The sequence below is a fragment of the Sycon ciliatum genome, chromosome 2 (genome assembly GCF_964019385.1).
Source record: "Sycon ciliatum chromosome 2, ocSycCili1.1, whole genome shotgun sequence".
In the NCBI taxonomy this organism is placed as follows: domain Eukaryota; kingdom Metazoa; phylum Porifera; class Calcarea; order Leucosolenida; family Sycettidae; genus Sycon; species Sycon ciliatum.
The window spans coordinates 48576694-48600000 of record NC_088644.1 but is presented as its reverse complement, the minus strand read 5'-3'; the positions used below and the strand labels follow the sequence as shown (position 1 = coordinate 48600000).

At 49.5% G+C, this 23307-nt stretch overlaps 2 protein-coding genes and 1 long non-coding RNA gene across 3 annotated transcripts; 2 read left to right on the top strand and 1 right to left on the bottom strand.

Annotated features, from left to right (window-relative positions):
• Positions 1 to 2141: 2141 nt before the first annotated feature.
• LOC135810302 (protein SPMIP1-like) lies at positions 2142 to 4037 on the top strand. Its single transcript, XM_065323792.1, has one exon. It carries the CDS (start codon positions 2918 to 2920, stop codon positions 3572 to 3574), a length of 657 nt encoding a protein of 218 aa, XP_065179864.1. The 5' UTR covers positions 2142 to 2917; the 3' UTR covers positions 3575 to 4037.
• Positions 4038 to 15270: 11233 nt separating this feature from the next.
• LOC135810931 (uncharacterized) lies at positions 15271 to 16109 on the bottom strand. Its single transcript, XR_010552467.1, has 2 exons — positions 15864 to 16109; positions 15271 to 15706 (listed from the first exon to the last, which is right to left on the bottom strand). It is a non-coding gene; the product is annotated as an uncharacterized LOC135810931 (long non-coding RNA).
• Positions 16110 to 20676: 4567 nt separating this feature from the next.
• Positions 20677 to 22879, top strand: LOC135810301 (lysophosphatidylcholine acyltransferase 2-like). Its single transcript, XM_065323791.1, has one exon. It carries the CDS (start codon positions 20968 to 20970, stop codon positions 22417 to 22419), a length of 1452 nt encoding a protein of 483 aa, XP_065179863.1. The 5' UTR covers positions 20677 to 20967; the 3' UTR covers positions 22420 to 22879.
• Positions 22880 to 23307: the final 428 nt, after the last annotated feature.

Sequence of the window (23307 nt, the reverse complement as noted above, 5' to 3'; positions counted from 1 at the left end):
ATTATTAGAGCTACATTGTACATCCCTAAACTGCACAGTCATGGCTGCTAAGATCCAGAGGTCATGACTTCGTAACATGCAGAAGGTACTTGACTGTACATGTACATGACTGATTGTAGCCTTTTGCGGACTACCCGTCATTATCTCGTTTGCGCCGGGAATAGTACATGTACATGTATCCGGTGATAAAGGCTGATTAACTCGCATCTTCTGCTACATGTACAGTATCAATGTGAGAAAGAACTTTGAAGGAGACGAGTTCGAGCATACAATAATGTACTGCCATGACTTCTACCCTGTTTTTCATGGAAAACATTATCTGCATAACCTCCGAACCCTTTACTGAGTACCATGCAGACCACCAGCACTACTCATGTGCATTGAACACAATTGTGTAGCCTAAATACTACTAGAACCGTAGTACAACTACCTCCGACAGGATGCCAAATTATGCTCCAAATTTTGAACCACCAAATTATGCCAATAATTATGCTGGCATAATCCGCCGGTGTCTAGTCTAGACCTAGTCTGGTCCATGCCCAGCTGTCAAGCAACTACATCAGTACACGATCTGGGGACAGAACTGTTTCGTCCTTTGTGGACTCATCAGCGCAGCACAGAGAAAATGAGGCGGAACCTGATAGCAATGAAAATTGTTTAAAAAAATATATTTTCCAAAGGCAGATCAGCACAATCATGTAGCCGACTGTACAAGAGCCGAAGTCGCTCGTCGTGCAGACTGTACTCTGTAGTGTACGTCAGTGTAGTGTACTGTGTAGTACTGGCGAAGGAATCGGTCACCAGGTCACCATGGTCACCTACATGTACCGGCAAGTCCTTCCTTCCCCTGGCTTGGTGATGGTAGTCGCGACGCAGCAAGCGTTCTGCATGCCATCTCTGCATCAGCTGATCTTAGCCAACAACACATGGTCATGGAGCGTTGTCAAGGCGCCCTTGTCAACACAACAACAGGATGCTGCTGTCGTGCTGAACGCACATGGCCATGAAAAACATCATCCCTTGGCCTTGTCTACCAAGTACAACTAGAAGACAGTCATCATGGACATGTCGAAAGGCTCTGCTTTGCGTTAGGACCAACACGTGAGCTCCTTCCTAGGAATGCTTATTTTAGTTTTACAGTGCATGTCCGAATCATCTACAATGACAGTACAGTAGACAAGGAGTTACGTGAAGGTCTCCCAGCTCACGATCTACACACTGCATGTACATGTAGATCTACAATCTATTGCTTGCAGGCCACACAGACAGACGCGATGACAGAATCGACAGAGTCGGGGTCGTGTGGAGCAGGCTAAAACTGACAACAACAGCCGGACGGTGATGTTTGATGGCAGAAATCAGATGTCTGAGATGATTGCGACGTTCAGTTCAGCACGCGACGCTCGGCCCACACCTAGAACACCCATAACCACGACTGAGCTGCTGTCCCACCACAACACCATGAACACGCAACAAGGCCAGCGCACTTCTCAGCTACTACTACCGTACTGGCAATATATGTTGCCGCAGTGAGGCCATGAAGCGTTACATTGGCACATGTTTGCCGCACGCAGGGCGTTACATGCAAAGTCGCACAGGAGCCGTACACAGGTTTCTATATTGCCGCAGTCCTTTTTTTGCTATTGCCGCATCACTTTTTGCTATTGCCGCATCATTTTTTTGCTATTGCCGCATCATTTTTTTGCTATATTGCCGCATCATTTTTTGCAAACTGCAATGAAAAGATCGCCGCACCCCGCCGGACGTGCGTTACGAACTCAACGAAAATTTGTCGCACTAGCCTGGTAACGCCGCACCCCCCTGCGTTACGCGTTACGCGGCAACATAATTATATTGCCAGTACGGTACTAGTAGTACCTAGTACTAGCACTAGTCCTGTAGTAGTGTGAACCCAACTCCGAGTCCTAGGGCTAGGCCCTATCATCATGATCATCATGATCATGCGGCATGCCTATGCATTCTGTGCACCAATGCCCAATATTGCAATGCCAATGCCTGGGCCGGCCTGGCCGTGGGGCAGATCTCGACTTGCCAGGAACGTGACCAAGTGCAGTCATCTGGTCATACCGATGCATGTGCCAATGCCAATGCCAATGCAATGACTTTTAGTTATGTTTGTGGGCAGACACCATGGACACCAGTGGATCTCCTTCCTTTGATGGATATGATACTGATTTGATTGAAGGATCGTATGTCAGCCGAAGATTTTGTGTGTCTCCAAAATATTGACGAATATCTGAGTCGTTGTCTCACTCTCAGGCTGCGCTGTGGAGTCGTCTTTTTGGCCACCAATTCAATGCGCCGGGTTTTAGTGATCAGGGAGTGAGGAAACTGTTTGGTAGCTTATTCAGAGAGCAGTGTGGCCGTGTTGGTCTTGTCACGATTTGTGAGTTATTCCGATTGTTTGTTCCTGGCAGCTTTATCGGCGCCCGTGACTGGAAAGAGTGGAGTAGGGCATCGACCTGGCTTGGTCTTTCCTCCCGGGTGTTGTGTAGTGTGTTGTGATTGATTTGTACGCCATCGAACGATCCGCACCGCGCCGGCCTGAGACACCTCGCTTCGTGGTTGCACCTGCCGCCTCACAACCCAGTTGCAAGGCATCCCCTACAACGTTGAGTTCTTCACGCACCTCTCTCAGTTCTGTAGAAAAGCGAGCACAGGCGCTGGGCAATTTACGAGCCGTGCCACAATACCGAGGAAAGTCGTGCGTGTCAAGAGACGAGGACATCTAAGACACTCGGAGCGGCATTGGTGCTTCGTGACTCAGGCTCACTGTCGGAGGCGAACACTCTGCCGTTCTGTACTAGTCTGTGTGACTGATCATAAATCACACATTGAACTTTGAGCACAGTATATTATCGGACGCAGTGCACGCGTGTGTGTGCGTAGAGCAACAATGTCGAACCGAGAAGTATACATGGACCACGTCAGGCAGAACTTCTGGAAGGAGATGGTACACAAGGAGGCCATACTGCGCCAGGACTGGCACCTGAAGTACAGCAAGAACTTCATCAAGTCAGACCAGGACGATGCCAGCCAGAAGGCTGCAGTGCCTAAGCGTCGACGTCGCACCGGTGTTGTGCCGCGGCCCAACTCGGCGGTGGAGAAGATGCGCGAGCAGGTCGACCGCGATCAGGCACGGCTCGCCGAGCGTCAGAGCTTGTTTGACAGCATGGACGCCAGCGGCGGTCGGCGGTCACAGGGCAGCACCACGCTGAGCAAGAGCGATCCGTTTCCCACGGCATCGTCACCAGGACTGCAGTCGGAATCATCGGCGTCGGTGAGCGGCGGTATCGTGGAGCCAATGCGAGCACCGTCAGCCAAGACACGCGACATCCTGTACAACGGACTGAGTCACGACGGAGAAGGACGTTACAAATACTTGACGACGCGCAAGTTGGAGAATGTGGAGCGGCGATATGAGTACCCGCTAACCTATACACAGGAGTATGGGTGGAAGATTCGCGACTCCATGGACAAGTACCATCCGTCGGAGTTTGGCCGCACCGCTATCGTGCGTGATAGCTTCTACCGTCACGGTGGAGTGTTTTAGAGTGGATGGTGTTGGCCGGAGTGTGTGCGTGTGTGTGTGTGTGTGTGTTTGTGTTTGTGTGTGTGAGTGTGTGTGTGTGTGTGTGTGTGCGTGTGCATGTGTGTGTGTGTGTGTGTGCACGAGCGCGTATGTGCATGAGTATCAAGCACATACATGTTAGCTGCTGAGCCTACAATTCCAACGTGTTGGTACTCCGGTAGCTCCGGTAACACACGGCTGTATGTGGATCATGTCGGGCCATTGGCGCTTGGCACCTATTTATGAGTGGATTGTGCAAAGACCGCCTAACAATGTTCACGGCAGGCTTGATTCCCTCCTTCTCGTCTGTCTCATTTTTCCCCGAGATGTTTTGATGCATAGGATTATGATGCTCATCATTCGCTCCCTTGTCACTGGACAGTTCTGTCCGTTTGGTTTTAGCGAATTCAAATAAAGAATACAACAACAACATTCGCGGCGATGAGACTCCGAAAGGTGAACGCGTGTGGCGCGTCTGTGTACAGCCCAGGCCAGGCTCGTGTGTATTTGCGAGCGCCCCGGGCTTGGGCTTCGGCTGGTCTTGTTTGTACGTGTATGCAGCCAGCCAGTCTGATTGCATTGCAGTCTTGTGTACATGTACATGTACAGCCAGCTTTGCGGCGTATAACGACACTCGGCGGGGCATCAGAAAAGTGTCCGTATTCGCGAAGTGTCGCTATACCCGAAGTCTCATTATACATGTACATGTACATGTATGTAGTGCAGTTTGATGGGACTTTGCTCTGGGCGTAGACATTCTGTCGCTATTTCCGCTGTCGTTATCAGCGAAGTTGACTGTACGCGCATCTACCTGCAACTCTGAGTTTCATGCTATGCTATTTGACAGGGTTCTTGCCAGGTCAAAATAGTAGGGGGGCAGGGAAAACACTTACCCCGTGTCCCATTTTCAAAATATCTGTCTTGCAATGCGAAATGCAACGTAGGGGCGAACACCTGACTTCCGTGACCCCGGACAGATGTACCTTTATGAACCAGCTCTACAGTAGTCATGGTAGTACCAAGAGTACAATGCACATGTACATGTAGATAAACAAGAGTGTGCAACTCCGGATCTCTTATGCACAATCTGCAGATACCCCCGCCCGGCCCCCGCGGCGGAATTTTTGTTGACGTCACCTTTTTTCAGAAGAACGCGCATTTTGCCCCAGAGCAGTGTGAGAGCACGTGCTGGGCACCGACTTTGTAAAGCCCGGCCGCGCATGAGGCAAAACTAAGTTACTTTCCAAAAGACTCGCATGCGCGCAGCGCGTGCGTCGTCGAAAAGATTACGTCAACAAAAAATTCCGCCGCGGGCCAACCCATCCCGGAGTTGCACACTCTTGTTTTATCTACTAGGACCATGAGTACTGACTATCGACTGCATTTTCGTTGAATGGCATGAAGAAAAACACAAAAAAATCGAAAATGAGCGCGCTGCGCACCCCCCTCCCCCCCCCCCCCCCCTCTCGAACCCTGCTATGATATTTCACCATCATGAGCGCAATGAATAGATGGGCTAACGTTTGCGCACTCAATACAAACACCATATTTATATCATGACAATGGTCCTCTTGCTTGCTTGAAGTGTATTTCAAGCAAGCAAGAGGCTTGGCAAAGTGGTTCCAAAGTGAGGTGATCTGGACCTACATGACATTGTACTAGTAGTAGTCAACTCAAGTGCTTCAACTACACTGCAAGAAGAAACTGATAATCATCACCTTCACTTGTATTTATTTTAAATATAATAAGGCAGGTAGCTGGGTTGGGCGAATACAATTTAGGGTCGGGTGGATTCTGCCGGCAGAAAAAATTGGCAGAATTCGGTACTTTTTCTGGTAAATTTCATGCACGTTTGGTATGTGGATAAAAAAAATGGAGCAGAATTCGAGGAATTGCCCGCCATAAGGTTTGTATGGTTCTGCCAATTTCACTGCTTTTCGAGCAGAATCTGCCACTTTTTCGAGCAGAATCCGCCGGTCCCTAGAATACATTACACTTTACAGATTGGTGATTGCAGGAGGTCCGAGGACGACGACTTTGCCTTTGCCCAAGTACATGTCCGAGCGTACATGTACATTCACATCCACGGGCCAACACAATCTCCGATCCTGATCCCAACCTCCTCGGCCTACAATCCTGCTACAGACTCACTACACTCCACTCTCCATGTATGGTACACTCCACGATCCAGTCATTGTTGTTTTTTTTTGTTTTTTTTTAAGCCTCTTTTACGGGCAAAAATACCATCTATAAAAATGATAGAAATGCAACTAAAATCCAAAACAATATTAAAATGTAAAGAACTCAAAGCAAATGAAAAGAACTCAAAGCAAATGAAAAGAACTCAAAGCAAATGAAAAGAACTCAAAGCAAATGAAAAGAACTCAAAGCAAATGAAAAGAACTCAAAGCAAATGAAAGGAACTCAAAGCAAATGAAAAGAACCCAAAGCAAATGAAAAGAACCCAAAGTTAAAGAAAAGAAGCCAACCAGCTAACCGCACATGGAGCACACAAGAGGCAACAGCATAAACAAGTAAACTAACTACATTTATGGATTTGTTGTTTGAGGAAGTTAATCCATAAATTTAGACCGGAACTTGAGCCACCGACACAGCCAGTGCAGAAGACGAAGCACCAGCCTCCAGAACCACGGGACGTCCGAACAGCTTCCTGCAATCTCGGAGACACATAATACAAGACGTACAAAAGGAATAGAATGGCCCACACGGAGCTTGGGTTGGCTGTGACTCCGAGTTTCACGCCTGTGGCGATCATCAGACAGCAATGATTACAAAAACTCAATGAATGTTCTAGATATAGTGTGGTAAGGTGCTAGTGGAATCAGAGAATTTAAGCGCAAATAAGGTCAAGCGGTGATTCTATGCATGTACTTGCAAGATTAGCGCCAGACATCAGGTGTAATCCTGGTTTATGTAACTGGAGGTGTGAAGTTAGATAGGTAGAATTTGTTCTCATGTCTGCACTTGCAAGCTTGGCCACTAGCTCCGATCGCTTGTTGATGTTCACCCTTCTGTCAGCATGCAAGATCTCCAGCTTCTCACGCAGACAGAGAGGGCAGCGCTTGGTGGCATTGGAGTATGCTGGTGTTTGGGCGACAACTGACCAACTGATGCTGTACCCGGCATTCTTGCGCTTCATGTCATGTTCATGTTCCTTTTGTATGAAGCTCTGCACCCCGGTGAGCACTCTTTCGAGGACCACACCCAACTTTCCGTGTGTAATACAAGATCTAAGTAGCGAGAAAGTCATTGTTGTACTTCCGGAAACTGTCCACAGTCAGTCCAGTTTCTGACAGGAAGACTATTGACTTGTTCCGCTGTTGCATGTTGCCTGCTTGAGACGAAGTGGAGTCTACGATTCCGAGTGTTGTTCTGAGAGGCTGTACAGTGTAGGGTCTACTGTGTCCGGCTGTTCCATGCACACAATCATCATGTGCCTGTGCCTCGTGTGCGTGTGACTGACAGTACATGGTACATGTACAGTCACAGTCGCTAGTCGTTCACTCAGCACAGGCGAGTCAGAGTGTTACAGTCAGTACTCATGTCATCAGACTTGTCACTTCCCGCAGTGAACTGAGAAACTACAAAGGTGTTCGACTTCAACACCCGTAGTTCTACCCGTCGTGTTTTCGAAGGTTATGGCTGAGGAGCCTGGTGCAAAGACCCAGGCTCTGCTGCCTTCCCTGGTCAAAGCCAGAAAGAAGTTGTTGGAACAGGCCGAAGAGTCAGGAGTTCAGCTGAGCGGCGGCCTCGCTTCTGATGACCTCATTCCGCTCGAAAAGATATTCGTCAATTTGGCGTTGGTGTCCGAAAAGGAATTACTGAAAAGAGAATTTGATGAAACGTTCTCGACGTACGCCGAGAGACGTGAACACGCAGTGCAATCTAGCAAAGCCGATCGAATTGAATTGCAGAACCTGTTTCGTGTCGCAGGTTCGAGTGATGACAATGTTTCCCATTCAACAGGAAAAACTGCACCAGCGGCAGAAGCAGCAGCTACAGCGTCCGAGTCGAGAAAGCTGTGCGGCAAGGTGTTACGGAATGTACTGGCGTACGGATCCGCTGGTAGTGGCAAGACCACAGTGTTTCTGCTCATGGTTGTATACCTGTGGAGCAGAGGCGAACTATGGGAGGAATTCGATCTTGTCGTGGGATTGGAGCTTCGTGAAAAACAGGTGAGAGCTGCCACTAGTCTTGCTGAGCTGTTGACTGTGAAACTGGCAAGCCAGGGCCTGTCCCAGGCTGAGATATTGGAGCTGGCAAACTACTTCGAAGATTCTCCAAGCCGTCTATGTGTCGTCATGGACGGCTTGGACGAATGTGATTTCGCCAACTGCAGTAAGTTCATGAGAGACTTGCTGAAACGTGAGGGGATGGTGAAGACACACGTGATTGTCACAAGCCGTCCATGCCAGGATGCATATCAACTATCGCAGTGCGGCAAATATCAGCAGAAGATCCAAGTACTGGGTTTCTCACCGGAGAACGTGAGGGAGTACGCAGAGAAGGTACTCGGTACACAATGTGCTGAAATTCTGCTGACAGAGTTGCAGAGCAAGCCGGACGTGTCATGTCTTATGGCAACTCCCATGTTTGCAGCCCTTACATGTGAGCTTTTCAAGAGCAACAAAGACGTGTGGAAGTGCAGCGCATACCTGTACGAATCGGTTCTGCGCCGAGTCGCAGAGCGTGCTGGTGGTGCGGTTTGCGATTCGTTGCCACTGGCACCCAGCAAAGTGGTCCAGTCATTAAAGGAACTGGGGCGTTTTGCGTTTCGCATGCTGCTGCTGAAAAGGATAGTGTTCAACACGTCCAACATCATCAGCTCCCACTTGAGCAAGGATGCAATGAACTTGGGTCTTCTGCAAACATGCCAGGGCACAATGTCTACGGACTCTCGACAATACCGCTTCTGTCATCTGTCACTGCAGGAGTTCCTGGCGGCATGGTTCATGGCAGAATGTGTGGTGCAAGAAAAATATCACACCATTGCACTGGTACGGCGACTGGGCGCGTACGATGGCCATATGGCAATGTTCTGGAAGTTTCTCATTGCTCTATGCTCGGAAGACGTGTCACTGACCATCATGGAGGAGCTATGGCGTGTGCAGTGTGCGGGTCCCATACCACTGGATCCTAGCGGTGATGCCAACCAATACACCAAACAAGCTACCAAAAGGGTTGGTCGCGAAAAAGAGGAATCGGTTGCCAAAGCCAACAAACATGCTGCTACTGCCGCTAGACGTGCTGCCACCGCCGACAAGCTAGCCGAGGACATGCGCAACGACTCAAGTGTCCTGACCGGCGAGATGGAGATGGCCAAGGTCCACGACCGTCTTTGCCAGGTACTGAAGGCTGAGCAGATGACAGTCCTCGCCGACATTCTCCTCATTCCTCGGCATGACCGTGGCAAGGGCCATGGTGAGCAATGTGTGCGCCGTTCAATGCCCAACAGCCGAGAGCCCACAGATGCGCTTTTCCTAAAGACTCTCCTGACGATGTGGATGGAGAACGGCAGTGTTGCAAATGGCACTGTGCTGTTGGAAGCGCTATCGCAGGTGGATGCTGAGCTGGCGCGGCCGTGCAAGAGTCTCCTTCATCCCGCTGCTATGCTGCTGAGTCATGAATCCCTGCAAGCTGCTCCTTCTCGCATTGTAAGTCTAGCTGATGCTGCTGTTGCTGCTGATGAATCTTCTAGTACATGTAGGGTGTTTGTTCATCTTGTGGTGGCATATCATGAGCACACAGAGTATCACGGTGTGTCCTGCAACTGGACGTACCCTTTCTTTCGTGCTATGCTTGCATCAAGGCTCAATCTCCATGGAATTTCTCTTTCTTCTCATGAATGTGTTGCTCTCGGTTCTTTACTGTGTGGCTATCCATGTGATTTGGAGGAAGTCAACCTCGGCGGTTGTAGCATTGGCGACGAGTCATTTCAGAGCTTATCAGCAGGCTTACAGAGGTGTAGCATTGTAGGTGTACTAGATCTATGCGGGAATGCGATTCATGATGGTCAGGCATTATCCTCCGTGATTTCAGTCATGTCTGCTAGTCTTGTGTATGTGGCTGTCAGTAATAACCCTGTTGGTGTGAGTGGTTTTGTGTCGGTGTGCCGTGCACTCAGTCAGTGTAAGAATGTACACTATGTCCGCGTCCAGCACATGTATAGTGATGGTGCTGCACCGTTGTCTGTACTCTGTGATATGTTGGAGCATTCTACACAGCTGCGATGGTTGGTGGTGAGTTGGAATGTGTTTGTGGGTAGCGAGGATGATGAGGTTAGATTCATCGACGCAGTGAAGATGTGTACGCAGTTGCGTGTACTGGAGGTGTACGGCTGTGGCTTGAGTGAGAATGTTCGTTCTCACTTGACACTGTGTTCGTAGAGAGCAAGCATCAGGGTGGCGTGTGCGGTGTGTGGGTATGTAGACTGGTTGTGTGAGTGGAAGATTTTGACGATGTATGTTGTGTTGTAACTTGAACACATAGTCATGCACAATTAAACTCAGTAAATTCTCTAAACAATGTAATTTTAAATGTATTGTAAATGGGTATAATGGATGGCAAAAGTGGAGTCTTCGCATTTTGAGGAGAGTGTCATGAAGATGTATGGGTACAATGAATTGTCTTGAATTTTTTTGATTCCCTTGTACATGTATATCCCTGCTGCTAAACCCTGACCATCAATAGGTTTTTGCCTGCATTTCTTCTTGAACATATGTTTTTCCTCAGTTGCTGCTTGCCTGCTTACTGCTCTATGCTGAGGACGGTTGTGAAGACATTTCTGATGCTTTCATGCCAATATCGTATCTGCTGCTGCTGCTGCTACGCTATGTTGTTCTTTCCTCATCGAGGTATGAACTGCTAGCAATTTCTATCGTGCGTTTACTGTTCAGTACTGAAGTACTATGTAGTAATAGTGTGTAATTTGTACTTGTAGGATTTGGAGAACTTCAAAATTCAAAAGATCAGTCGGGGAAGTGAACTGCCTGAAAAGAGAAAAAAAATACCAGACCCACCAGGACTCGAATTCTGGACCTTGCCTGTCATGACCAATTCGCAAACCATCTCAGCTACGGGACCAGGCTGAACCTAGAAGGCGCTGACAAGTTTTTCACTCCAAAGGCAGCTCACAACACGTGCCACACATACTCAGATGACACTTGGGTCTTTTCCCTCCCCCAGGGGACACGGCCCCGGGGAACTTTTTTTCTTGTTTCAGTCAGTTCACTTCCCCAGTTGATCCTTTGAGTTTGAAGTTCTCCCAATCCTGAAAAACCCTACACACACCATCCTCAAATTAAGTGGTCTCTTCGCTGCAAATTACCTCAATCAAATTTCGCCAGGAGCCATCACCAGGATTGAGGAGAGAAACAAGTGAGGGGGACCTATATCATGCAACACAAAGTGGAACGAAACTACAACATGCGTGATGAGATTACAGTCAGTACACCTTCCTTAGGGCACGTGACAATCACACATACAGACACCAACGCACACGCCGAAACACACAGACACACACACTCACACTCCGCCAACACTCACGCTCACACATGCTTACACTCAGAACCACATCCACACCCACACATGTGCATACACACACACGCACACACACACACACACACGCACACGCACACACACACACACGCACACACACGCACACACACACACACACGCACCATTGGACCATTTTTCTGTTTCTTACGCCCATCGCCGGAGGCGATGATAGCGATGCTACGGCAGAAGCTATAGCACCTTGTGCTGGGATTGCACCATTCAACAGCTTGCAAGGCTGAAAAATTGACCGCCACTATTCAGCCTGGTCTACACCACACAGCTATGAAGTGGCTTTTTCAAGCCAGTGAATCCCTACTTTTGGTCTTTTTCATGTGTTCCCCGCACACACACATCACACCACATACTCCGGCATGCACTGGCTGTTGGTAACCACCCAAGAGAGAACACACTAGGCCTTGGCGGATAATGCCGGCAGAAAAATTGGCAGAATTCGGTACTTTTTCTGGTAAGTTTCATGCATGTTTGGTATGTGGATAAAGAAATGGAGCAGAATTCGAGGAATTGCCCGCGATAAGGTTTGTATGGTTCTGCCAATTTCACTGCTTTTCGAGCAGAATCTGCCACCTTTTCGAGCATTATCCGCCAAGGTCTAGAGCACACACGCACACACACACACACACACGCACACGCACACACACACACACACACACACACACACTCACACACACACACACAAAGCCCCAAAAACCAATGTGCCTGAAAACAATGTGTGAATAGTGGTGGACCAAACACTGTACGACAAAAAGATGAGATCCTGTCCCCAAACTGCATTTATGCTACAACATTGTGCTGGACTGTACAATAATAAATGGCGTGAGCAAGCGGACATGACAACAGGACAGGACAGTGGCAACAGTAACGGTGACCATCATCCATTTAATTTCACATTGTCAATAGGGCTTGAAAGTGCTACGTCACAGCATAGCAACAATTTCAAAAAATTCAAAAACTGGATCCACTTGGATCCAGTTTTTGTATGGATCCACTTGGATCCAGTTTTTGTATGGATCCAAGCACATTTTCAAGCGGTCTTACCCACAGAATGGTGATGTAGCCAGTGAAACTGACTGATTTGGCTACTGGGGGCGGGGTTACAACTGGTGGCGAAATAAAAGTCACACCTGCATGCGACATGAGTGGGTTGCTATGCACCCACATACTTAGGCAATAGCAAAGTCACACCTTAGTGGATCCAAAAATAGAAATCTGATGTCAACTTACTACTCCCTGGCTGTTTTGACGTCATCACTTTCAAGCCCTATTCTCAAGCAGTACCCAACCACGATCATTGTTCACCTTCGGATGGCGTCTTGATAATGTATGTGGATGGCTTCCCTTATCCGTACAAAGCACAGGTTATACAGGAAATACCTCCGGACACGGACGGCTGAAGACTGGGACCAGTTCACAACTCAGCGAAACAAGACAACAACTCTTCTCCGCAGCGCCAAGTCCAAATTCGTTCATAAATCAGCCAATGCCGACAGCCACTGTGACCAAACCCATACAAACCGCCCAAACCTCTACAAACTTATGAAGACCCCTCGAATTTCACCAAGAAAGGAAATGCCAGCTTTGAACCATGATGGCAGGAAGCTCACATCGAACTTAGAGCAGGCAGAAGCATTCAACAGCTTCTTCATTTCAGAAAGCAAGAAGTCCGTCTCAGTCGACAACGAGCCAGTCCCCGACATCCTTCTACCAACATCCGGCGAGAGAGAGCTTGCCCAAATCACCACCACACCCGCCGAGGTAGAACAGCTCCTAGGAGCCCTTAATCCTTGCAAAGCCCCTGGGTTTGACGACATCCCAACAAGACTCCTCAAGACCACGGCGCGTGAGCTGTCGCCGTCACTCTCCCGACTTTTCAATGAGTCATTTCGGAGAGGTGAACAACCACAGGACTGGCGTGATGCCACTGTGAGCCCACTATACAAGAAAGCCGAACGGTCATTGGTAACAAACTACAGGCCTATATCACTTCTCAGCGTTATCAGTAAAGTGCAGGAGAGGATCGTCCACAAGCGACTCTACAAGCACGTCACACCCTTCCTCCCAGTGGATCAATCCGGTTTTCGTGCCAATGATAGCACCGAACTCCAGCTCGCCAGACTCGTGCACGAGGTTTCCGAGAGCCGAGATAAAGGTCTTTCCGTCACAGCTTGCTTTTTTGATCTCTCGAAGGCTTTCGACAGAGTCTGGCACGCCGGTCTCCTCAAGAAACTGCAACACCTCGGCCTGAAAGAAACCGCCCTGCAATGGATGGTCAGCTACCTCACCCATCGCCGTCAACGTGTTCGTGTCGGCGACGCCTTCAGTGAGTGGCAAGCCATACCAGCAGGGGTGCCCCAAGGATCCGTTCTAGGCCCCCTGCTGTTCTTGATCTACACCATTGACCTGCCCTCTGCCTGCACCAACTCGAACACAAAGTGCAGCCAGTTTGCAGATGACACGGCGCTCATCGCAACACACCAGAGCCGTTTGACATCGGAGTTGTCCCTGCAGTCAGCCGTTTCAGCTGCCGCAACCTGGCTGCGCAGATGGCACCTCCTCGTCAATGCCTCAAAGACCGTTACCTTGTCGTTCACACCAAACCACCAACTCAACATCACTCTTAATGGCACACCCCTAAAGCAAGTCAAAGAACACCGTCACCTTGGAATCATACTACAAAACAACCTCCAATGGAACTCACATGTCACGCACATAATAAACAAATTCAAAAAACTCCTTCACCAACTTCGTAAAACACGAGGCCAACTTAACACCCCCAGTCTGCTCGTAATCTACACCGCCTACATTCGCCCGGGTATAGAGTACGGCAGTCTCGTGTTATCCAACACCACCCGCACACAGAAGGACCAATTAGAACGCGTTCAGCGACGAGCAGCCCGTATCTGCCTGCGGATCCCCCTTTTTGCACCAGTCCATCACAGCTCACTTCTTCATCATCTCCAACTCCCCACATTAGTCTCCCGGCAACTCACACAACATCAAGTACATCCGCGCTCCCCTTCACCTGCAACAGCCTCACCTTGCACGACCAATCACAGGGCAGCCATATGCACTACGACACATGAGAACATACACATTTAGAACATCACACACATACCGACACACCAACTCACCCATCAACCTATCCCTTCACAATTTCAACCAACTACCCCCCGACCTGCGTGAAACAAATAGCAAGCATGCGTTTAAATCAATGGCGTCTAGCCTCATTCTATCATCCATATGCTCCTGTAGTAGCTCACACTGTACCCCATCGTGACCCCATCCCCCTGCAATGTGTTGGTTTCCTTACTTGCTAGACTGATTTTATATGATTCTGGACTGATTTGAATCATATTATCTTCCTTATTGGCCATGGGCCATCGTGGAAATAAAGAATAATAATTATCCCGCTGTTCACGTACAACATTTCCTTTGCGAGTATGGATGGTGATGTGAAGGGAATGAATGGAGCTGTGGATGGATGTTGTAGTGGTTGGTGCAATGCGTAGTGTTATCCCCAGGGGCTTTTGCGGTGCACGGAATTGAGCTTCTCTGTATTTCTCCTGGAATCGCTCCCGGACACATCACTCCGTCTCTCCCGCACACTCCTCTCCACAAGCGGAACAAAACATTGAATATACCATAGACCGGGCCACATTCTGCGACACAGATACCCTGACCGTCACTCACACCGACATCACATGCACGGCATTCCACCGCCCCCCCCCCCTTCTCTTCGCCTTCCTTCTGTACACGTGTCGGGGGGCACTCTCCAAATCCTATACAATTCATTCACTTTCTTTCACTTCTTGTAGTAGGGACTTCAGACCATTTTTTCAAATCGGTTTTCTGTGGCTTATGCTTTGCTTTTTGGATAGGTTAGAGCTTCCTGAGGAGTTTGGTCTTTAGTTTTTCTAAATCGGACAAAGGAAACTAAAGTTACAAGCAAAATAGTCATCGCCTATCACCGGATTTGTCCGACAAACGTCCCACACATTTGAGATCAGAGAGATATGTCAAACTGAGAGAACCCACTTTCCTTGGCAACGCATAGCAACCGCACACCAGATCCAAAAACAATCTTGATTCTCCGCATGAAATAGCGGAATAGTATGGTTTACAATGTAGTGGGTAGTAACAGGAGACATTGATAATACAGTCCTGAGATAGCTTCGGACTGTTGGTGTGGTTGGTGTCAAGAAAAAGAATGACCACGGAAGAGGCACTGACTAAGCTCAACATGTACATGTACATGTACAGGACATTGGCTGGGGTAATCGTAGCACGCACATCATCATCAGCAGAGATACAGCAAGTAGCAACAAGAGTATACAGCACATCTCCCAGTTCGGCACTCTTTCAGCTATTCTTGCGGAGCTCAACCAGATCGAGCATAACAGCATTGGAGACAAGAATCGAGGCATGGACCGAAACAGCCAAGAGCAATTCAATTTGTACATCAGCATCATTTAGCGCAGGATACTTCTCGCTGCTTTCCATACTGTGACTATGGCGGCGCTGCACGGCAAAGTACAAAGAGGAATAATGCAAGAAATAGGTCTTCTGGAAGGTGAAAACAATAAAGATTACCTTCTATCTAGACTAATTCGAGGTCGTAGAATACGAATATCACATTTTCAAGAAGGGGACCCGGACGGATCATATGGTTTCTCACCTTTCCCTTCCATCCGCATACGTATCTCCGTCAAAAATGAACGTAACAGCTCCATTCTTGCTGGTCCCAAACGAAGGCAAGCTCCAACAAGACGAACCGAAACTTTCTCCAACTGTACAAGACTTCCTTCATTTCGAAAAACGGTTCCACATTTCTTTACACGACTTGACATATGACCATCACACGATTTGTGCAGGCGTCGATTTGCACGCTTTTGCCAGTTTTGGGCCAAGAAGTCACGTGGTCTGAAGTCCCTACTTGTAGTACGTTCCAGAAACTGACCGTGGTTATCAGCGCCTTCTATGTTCAGCCTGGTCCCATACATGTAGCTCAGATGGTTAGAGCCTTGCTCATGACTAGCAAGGTCCCGAGTTCGAGCCCTAGTACATGTACATGTACATGTATGTAGTTGTGTGTATTTTGTTGTCATTGCTCGTGTAATCATGGAGAAATGTATACTTACATATATGTCAGCACACGAAGAGACGAAGCTAGTTGAAAATCTGATGTACATGGTGATAATGTGACGAAGCACAACGATGTCAATTTATACAGCATATTGGCGGAAAAATTGTGATGAAACGTACACAGGCTGAATGATAGTGTGAGTTGCGCCAAAGAGTACATTATCACCATAATAAATCACCAAGTACTGATTTTGAAGAGTAATGGTACGAAAGGCCTCATCAGAATTTGCAACTAGCTTCGTCTCTTCGTGTGCTGATATGTTTCCCTCCGACTAAGTCTCTATTTACAATTATGTCTATTGGCGCTTCTTCTGACGTTCGTGGTCTGCCAACAGTTTCAGGCCCGGCGGAATTGGTCCGGTTGGTCAGGCCATGACCGGACCAACCTTTTGGCCACCAATGCGTCCTTACTGCTGAGGATCCTAGGACTCCCAGGAGGTCCTCCATATCATGCACAAACTGTATGAAAGGCTAGAGAATGACCGGAAAAACTGCTTCCGCAGACCTGCAACTGGCTCATTACTTGTGATCCCGACAGCAAATATGGCTTTGGGAATTGGGTGAGTCACCCGAACATCCAAAAAGGCATTTTGCTACCGCGACCAGAATCCACAAGCCCGGACATCCACAGGAGCGCCATATTGCCTGACACAGCCTCGCCCTGCATGCAATGGAGCGAGTGCACTAGTTTTTTTTTTTTTTTTGACAATGCGACACAATTATTGTTGTTGTTGTTGTTGTTGTAGAAGTTTATTTAACGTCGCACCACAAACAGGCGATTTCGCCTCCTTTGATACATGTGGACGACAGAAGGAATGAGAGAGAGGGGGGGGGGGGCAGAAGTATGGAGAGAGGAAGGGTAGAAATAAATAAGCAATCAACCTCAGGGCTACACCAAAGCAAAAACGGAATGGGAACATACTATATACAAAATAGCTTCATACATATATTGCAAAACACGTTTACTATTCTTCAGTCCGCTATACCACAGAAACACACTAGCCGAAAAGCATTTAAACGGAGCCATGATGCGCTTTTAGCAGGGCACAGAACTGAAGGTGGCTGGGCTCGGAACGGAGATCAGGCGGGAGCTGGTTCCACAGGACTGCGCCGATGAACTGCATGGTCGCTCGACCCGCAGGACCGGGCCAAAATGGTACTCGAACGAGGTGATGTGTCGCCCCCCGAGTGCGGTCACCAGTAACTCTCACGAAGAAGCTGGTGAAGAGGGAGCTAGCTCGGGAGAACAGACAACGACGGACAAAGATGAGGAGCTTAATGTTAAACATGTCCTCCAGGGTGGTGAGGCGGAGCTGTTCAAAGATCGGGCTCGTGCGCGACCACGGTGGCAGACCGAAGAAGCCGCGAATAGCGCACTTCGTTAGACGTGTGAGGGGCTCCATGTTGCCAATTTGAAGTGACGGATAAAAGGCGTTGGAAGCGTACGACAACCTACCCTGGATCATCGACCTGTAAAACAGGATCTTTGACGCCAAGGTGAGGCTTCGGCGGCTCCGCCACAGCGCACCTACTGACTTCCGCACCTGCTGGATTGTGTGATTGACGTGAGGCTCCCAGGAGAGCTGCCCATCTACCATTACGCCCAGGTACCGCGCTTGTTCCACAACTGCAAGGGCTGCATTCCCACAGCGAATTCGAATGTTATCTGTGTCAGGGGCTGGGCCTCTTGGGGTAATCAACAGAGCTTGCGTTTTCTTTTGGTTCAGCATTAGCCCGCGGTCCTCCAACCACTGCGACAGGCCAGTGATGGCTGTGCTTAGAGAAGAGCACACTTGTTCGCAACTGCCCGAGGCTTCAATTGCAATGTCGTCTGCAAATTCCTGGTTTGTGACCTGCTGGGGCAAGCAGCATCGAAGGTTACGGATGTATAGTGTGAACAGGAGGGGGCCGAGGACGGATCCTTGCGGCACCCCTCGACTGCATGCGACGTATTCCGAGCAATTTCCGCCCACGACTACGCGTTGAAGCCGCTCACTCAGGTAACTAGTGAACCATATCTGGACAGTACCGCCGACCCCAATGTCGGATAGCTCCTGTGCCAAGATGGTGTGTTTGACACAGTCGAAAGCCTTCGACATATCCACGAATATCACACCTGTGAGTTTGCGCTCATACTTCGCTTTCAGCCAGCGATTGACAGCTAGCACAAGAGCGTCCTCCGTACTGTGGTTCTTCCTGTACGCGAACTGCGAGTCAGGGAGAATACTGTGATCGGTCAGAAAGGATGTAAGCTGAGCTTTGACGATCTTCTCGAGGAGGCGAGAAACGACTGGTAGTAGAGAAATAGGTCGATAGGCAGTAGGCTGACAAGGGTCAAGGCCGCCACCTTTGAATAGCGGCGACACATTAGCAATTTTAAACTGACGGGGAACACACCCCTGACATAACGAAGTATTGAAAATGATGCTGAGCGAGGGAGCCAGTATTGATGCCGAGTTTCTAAGGACAATACCCGGCAAGTCATCATGTCCAGTTGCTTTTGACGCGTCAACGGACTGGAGAAGGGCCGTAATGTCCTCCGTCGAAACAGGCGCAAATTCCGTGAATGCTGGTGCTTCACGTTCGGCTGGTGCGTTGGCGCACAGCGCGTCTGGTCGTCCAGGGTCATGTACAACTTCGCCAAAAGTTCGGGAGAGGATTCCAACAGGTACTTGTGGTGGGCTTGAACTTTTCGCTCGTCCAGTCACCACGTTTATCGTATTCCAGAGCTTCCGTCCATCCTTTCCGGCCGACTGTAGGCGAGCTTGAAAATACTGATCCCTTAGCCTCCGATCTAGCTTGCGCGCGGCTGCGCGGAGAGTGCGGTGCTGCTCTCGCAGGCGGACATCGTTTGGAGAGCGTGAAAGAAGTCGGTGGGCCTTGTTTCGTTGACGCACAGCAGATACAAGTTCAGGACACAACCATGGGCAAGGTCGGCGCCTCGGCTTACGAGGAGGTTGTAAGGGGGCGTGACGATCTAGAGCAGTAAAAACCTTTGCGTACCATTCGCTTATCATTGCATCAACATCATTCGACTTGCTGAAAATCTCAAGATTGCAGTCCTGCAAGTCAGCGTTAAAATGCTCCCAATTTATCCTCCACACTCGCCTCTTTCGAGATGCGACTCGTTCGGACTGCCGGGTGGCGACGATAATGTTGGCCACAAATGCGTAGTGGTCGCTGATGTCACACTTGATGACCGTGCATGTTCCAACTAGAGAGTTAGGGGCGAGGAGCAGATCTATTAGGGTATTTTATTGTGGAAAGGTTACAACAATAAGAGACAAGATCAAAAGCTTTACAATAAAAATAATAATAAAACGTAGCCTTTAAAATGTAAAAAGTCACTGAGTACAGTTTAATTAATAGTGCACTAGTGGCCCCGTGGGCCATGCCTATGGGCGGGGCATGTGCTTTTGTCATTGTCCTTTTGTACAGTCTTGTAGTAGTACAATGTAGTGGATCATAGCCTCATAGATACGAGTCATACTCATAGATACTAGTCATACTCATAGACATAGCCATAGCCATAGGTCATGTACAATGACTGGTCTGTAATTATTTTCACTATTCCTTATCATGAGGTCCCGAGTTCGAGACCCGCGCTTATAGCTTAGCGCTAGGAGGGAGCGTGTAAAAAGACTTTTTACGCGTGTTGAACTGCGCCGACACCCGTACCCACGCGTCGGTCAACTGGGTACTCACAGCTCGGAGTGAGGATAACAAGGCCAAGGATGCAGTTTGCAGGGTTATGGGCCGTTACACGCGGTTGAGAGACTCACCTCCTCTCCCCTGACTCACTTGTGAGGTCTGCATTCGCCACTAACCTTACTTTTACATAAGGTGTACAGGCATAGTGGTGGCCTGCGGAAGCGAAGGCTATGCTAGCTTGTGTGTTTCTGAACATTCAAGTGACGCTAACGCGGATCCCGCGAATATTATAATAATTATTATTCATTTACATGATTGTACATTTTTGACTCACGATCAGGAGCAGCAGTGCAGGCGGCCTTTGCATGCATGCATCATTGCATGCAGCTAGCACATCACTCACACGACAATCATGTCGGTGACTGAATGCAAGGCTTGCAAGGCCCTCAACCATCTCTGTCAACAGCATGATCAACAAAACTAGAAAGACAGTGTGAGCATGATATGAGGAGAGTAGTACTTCAGTTGCCAGCACTGACTGTAGACTATGTAGACCCACGACGGGTACATACATGATCTCGGCGTCTACCTGGTCTACGATCTAATTTTCATTGCGATGTCACATGGTCACGCGATCTGAGGATTATTCGAAACAAACAAAGGCAAAGCCAAAGGGGCAAAAAGGAGCCGGAGATGTATCATCAGCTACTTTCTAGGTACATGATTGCAATGTACCAGTTCGTAGCTAAAAATGTTGTTCTTGCTTGGAAATGTAAAAATAGAATACAGCACAAGCGGCGGCCATAGCAGCTTTGTCAGTGATCTTGGCAAGACAGGTTGATACTTCAAGCAACTGAATCGGGAGCAGAAGTTTGGTTGTCGTTGCAGCTGCTGGTCGCCTTGGCGTGGTGCTCTGGCGTTGTGCTAAATCAGCGCGGCCAAACATTAATCAGTAGAGATTCGAGCTTCCTGTTCAAGGCGTAAGCATGGCGAAGGCCGTGCGGCGCTTTCCGGAGTGCAAGATGCCGAATCCCTTCACGAACCCGATAACGTTCACGCCGTGGATGCGCATCAAGCTAGCGCTGGGCTTTGTGCTGCTACTGCCGCTGCGCCTCGTCGTGTGTGTGCTGTTCGTACCGATCGTATGGCTGCTGTGCAGTCTAGCGGGCATGGGCTGGAAGCCGGGCCAACACCAGAAGCCCTGGCAGCAGATACTGACCGGAAAGGTGGCACCCATCGTGGGCCGCGCGTGGCTCTTTCTAGGATTCGGCTACTATTGGGTGCCAGTGCGCGGACGGCGTGCAAGCGCCGCCGAAGCACCGATCAACATCTTCTGCCCGCACTCGCACATCCTGGAGACGCTGTTCGCAATGGCGTTCTTCCCGATAACGCCGCTCAGTCGTATAGAGAACAAGAACATTGTGATCATCGGCACCATTCTAAGTGCCGGCGAGCCGATCTTCGTGGACCGAGGTGCCGGCGCAGGCGGTACAGTACAGAGCGTCAAGGAGCGGATCCGTTCCCCCGGCAACTGGCTGCCGGTCATGTTGTCGCCGGAGGGCACGCTGTCAAACGCGCGCCAGGTGATCGGGTTCAAGACGGGGGCGTTTGCGCCGGCCGCGCCCATCCAGGGCGTGCTGCTGCGCTACCGGCTGCCCGAGGTGGGCGTGTGGACGAGCTTTAGCCGCGGGCCAGCCACCTCGTTCCTGCTTACTCTGTGCCAATGGCGTAACCACCTGGAGATCGAGTTCATGCCTGTGTACACGCCATCGGCGGAGGAGCAAGCCGACCCGCTGCTCTACTCACGCAACTTCAAACGACTGGTGGCGTCGACGCTGGACCTCCCGGCCACCGAGCACACGCTGGAGGACCTCAGGCTGATCTACCAGGCTACGGACGCCGGACTGCCAGTCGACGCGGCCCTCATCGAGTACAATCTCATCAGCCGCGCGTTCGGTGTCCGCCTGCCCGAGCTGAAGGCGATCCTGGAGCGCTACGTCCGCATCAACACCAGCAAGAGCGGCGCAGTGAGCCTACAGGAGTTTGCTGATCATCTGAGATGGCCACTGGCTGAGCAGGTCGAGCGACTGTTCACGGCGTATGACACCGTTTCGGACTGCGGACGCCTTCGCTACCGCGAGTATGTAGTCGGCACCCTGGACTTGGCATTAAAAGTGCCGGATCAGGACAATCTCATTGCACTTGCATTCGATGCTCTCTCCAATGGACAGGAGCAGCTAACGGTCGACAGCGTGCTGGCATGCTTCCGAGAGCGTGGATTTGAGGATGTTTCCGGGGAGGGAGACGTGTCGGCGTTCCTCTATAAGATGTCCCAGAGCGGCGATCTGCACTCGGCTGGCTTCACGGCCTACGTGCAGGCCAACGCCGACCTGTTGGTGTACCTGTGTTGGCTCATGCATGGCGTGGATAGCATCTAGACTAGATATGAAACACCGGAAGTGAGCGATGTGTGAGCATGTCACTGTGCGATGTGTGAGCATGTCACTGAGCGATGTGTGAGCATGTCACTGTGCGAGCATTACTTGAGCAACGCCTGTGAGCATTACCTTAGCAGTGAGTCAGCGTAAACTGAGTTATGTGTGTGCGTTACCTTAGTAATGTATGAGCATGGAACTGAGCTATGTGTCAGCATGGCACTGAGCAATATGCGAGCATTAACTTACTTGAGCAACATGTGACTCCTGAGCGTGACATGATTTTAATCAATTTATACGGTACATGTTCATTTGCTCTTCTGAATTCTCTTCATCAGAATTGTAGGAACTAGGTCTCTGGACCTGGTACATGGTGAGAAGGCAGCAATGCCTGTTCACTTGGTGAAGTACAACTTACTAAACAACGAGAACAACATGAGCAGCGTCTGCGAGTGTCACCATAGCAACGGGTCAACGTGAGCTGAGCACTGTGTGAGCGTGACGTGAACTGCGTGTGAGCATGCTGTGAGCGTATCCGTGTCATGCTACAAGTACATCATGTTGCGGCGCAGATTGGTGTTTTGAGCATGTGTGCATCGCCTAACAAGTTGTAGTATGTGAGCATGTCATGATCAATGTTTGAGCATTACCTTTGCAACGAGTCAACGTGATGTGATCAATGTTTGAGTGTTACCTAAGCAACAAGTCAACGTGACCTGCGCAAGGTGGCAGCATTACCTTGGCAATAAGGCCACGTGACATGAAAGCATGCTGTGAGCGTATCCATATCGTGCTGTCATCATTTTGCCGCTCGGATGGGTGTTTCGAGCGTGAGTTGAGTGAACGTGGTAAAAGCCGTATTATCACTAGTCCTGGGCAGTATGTGTCCCA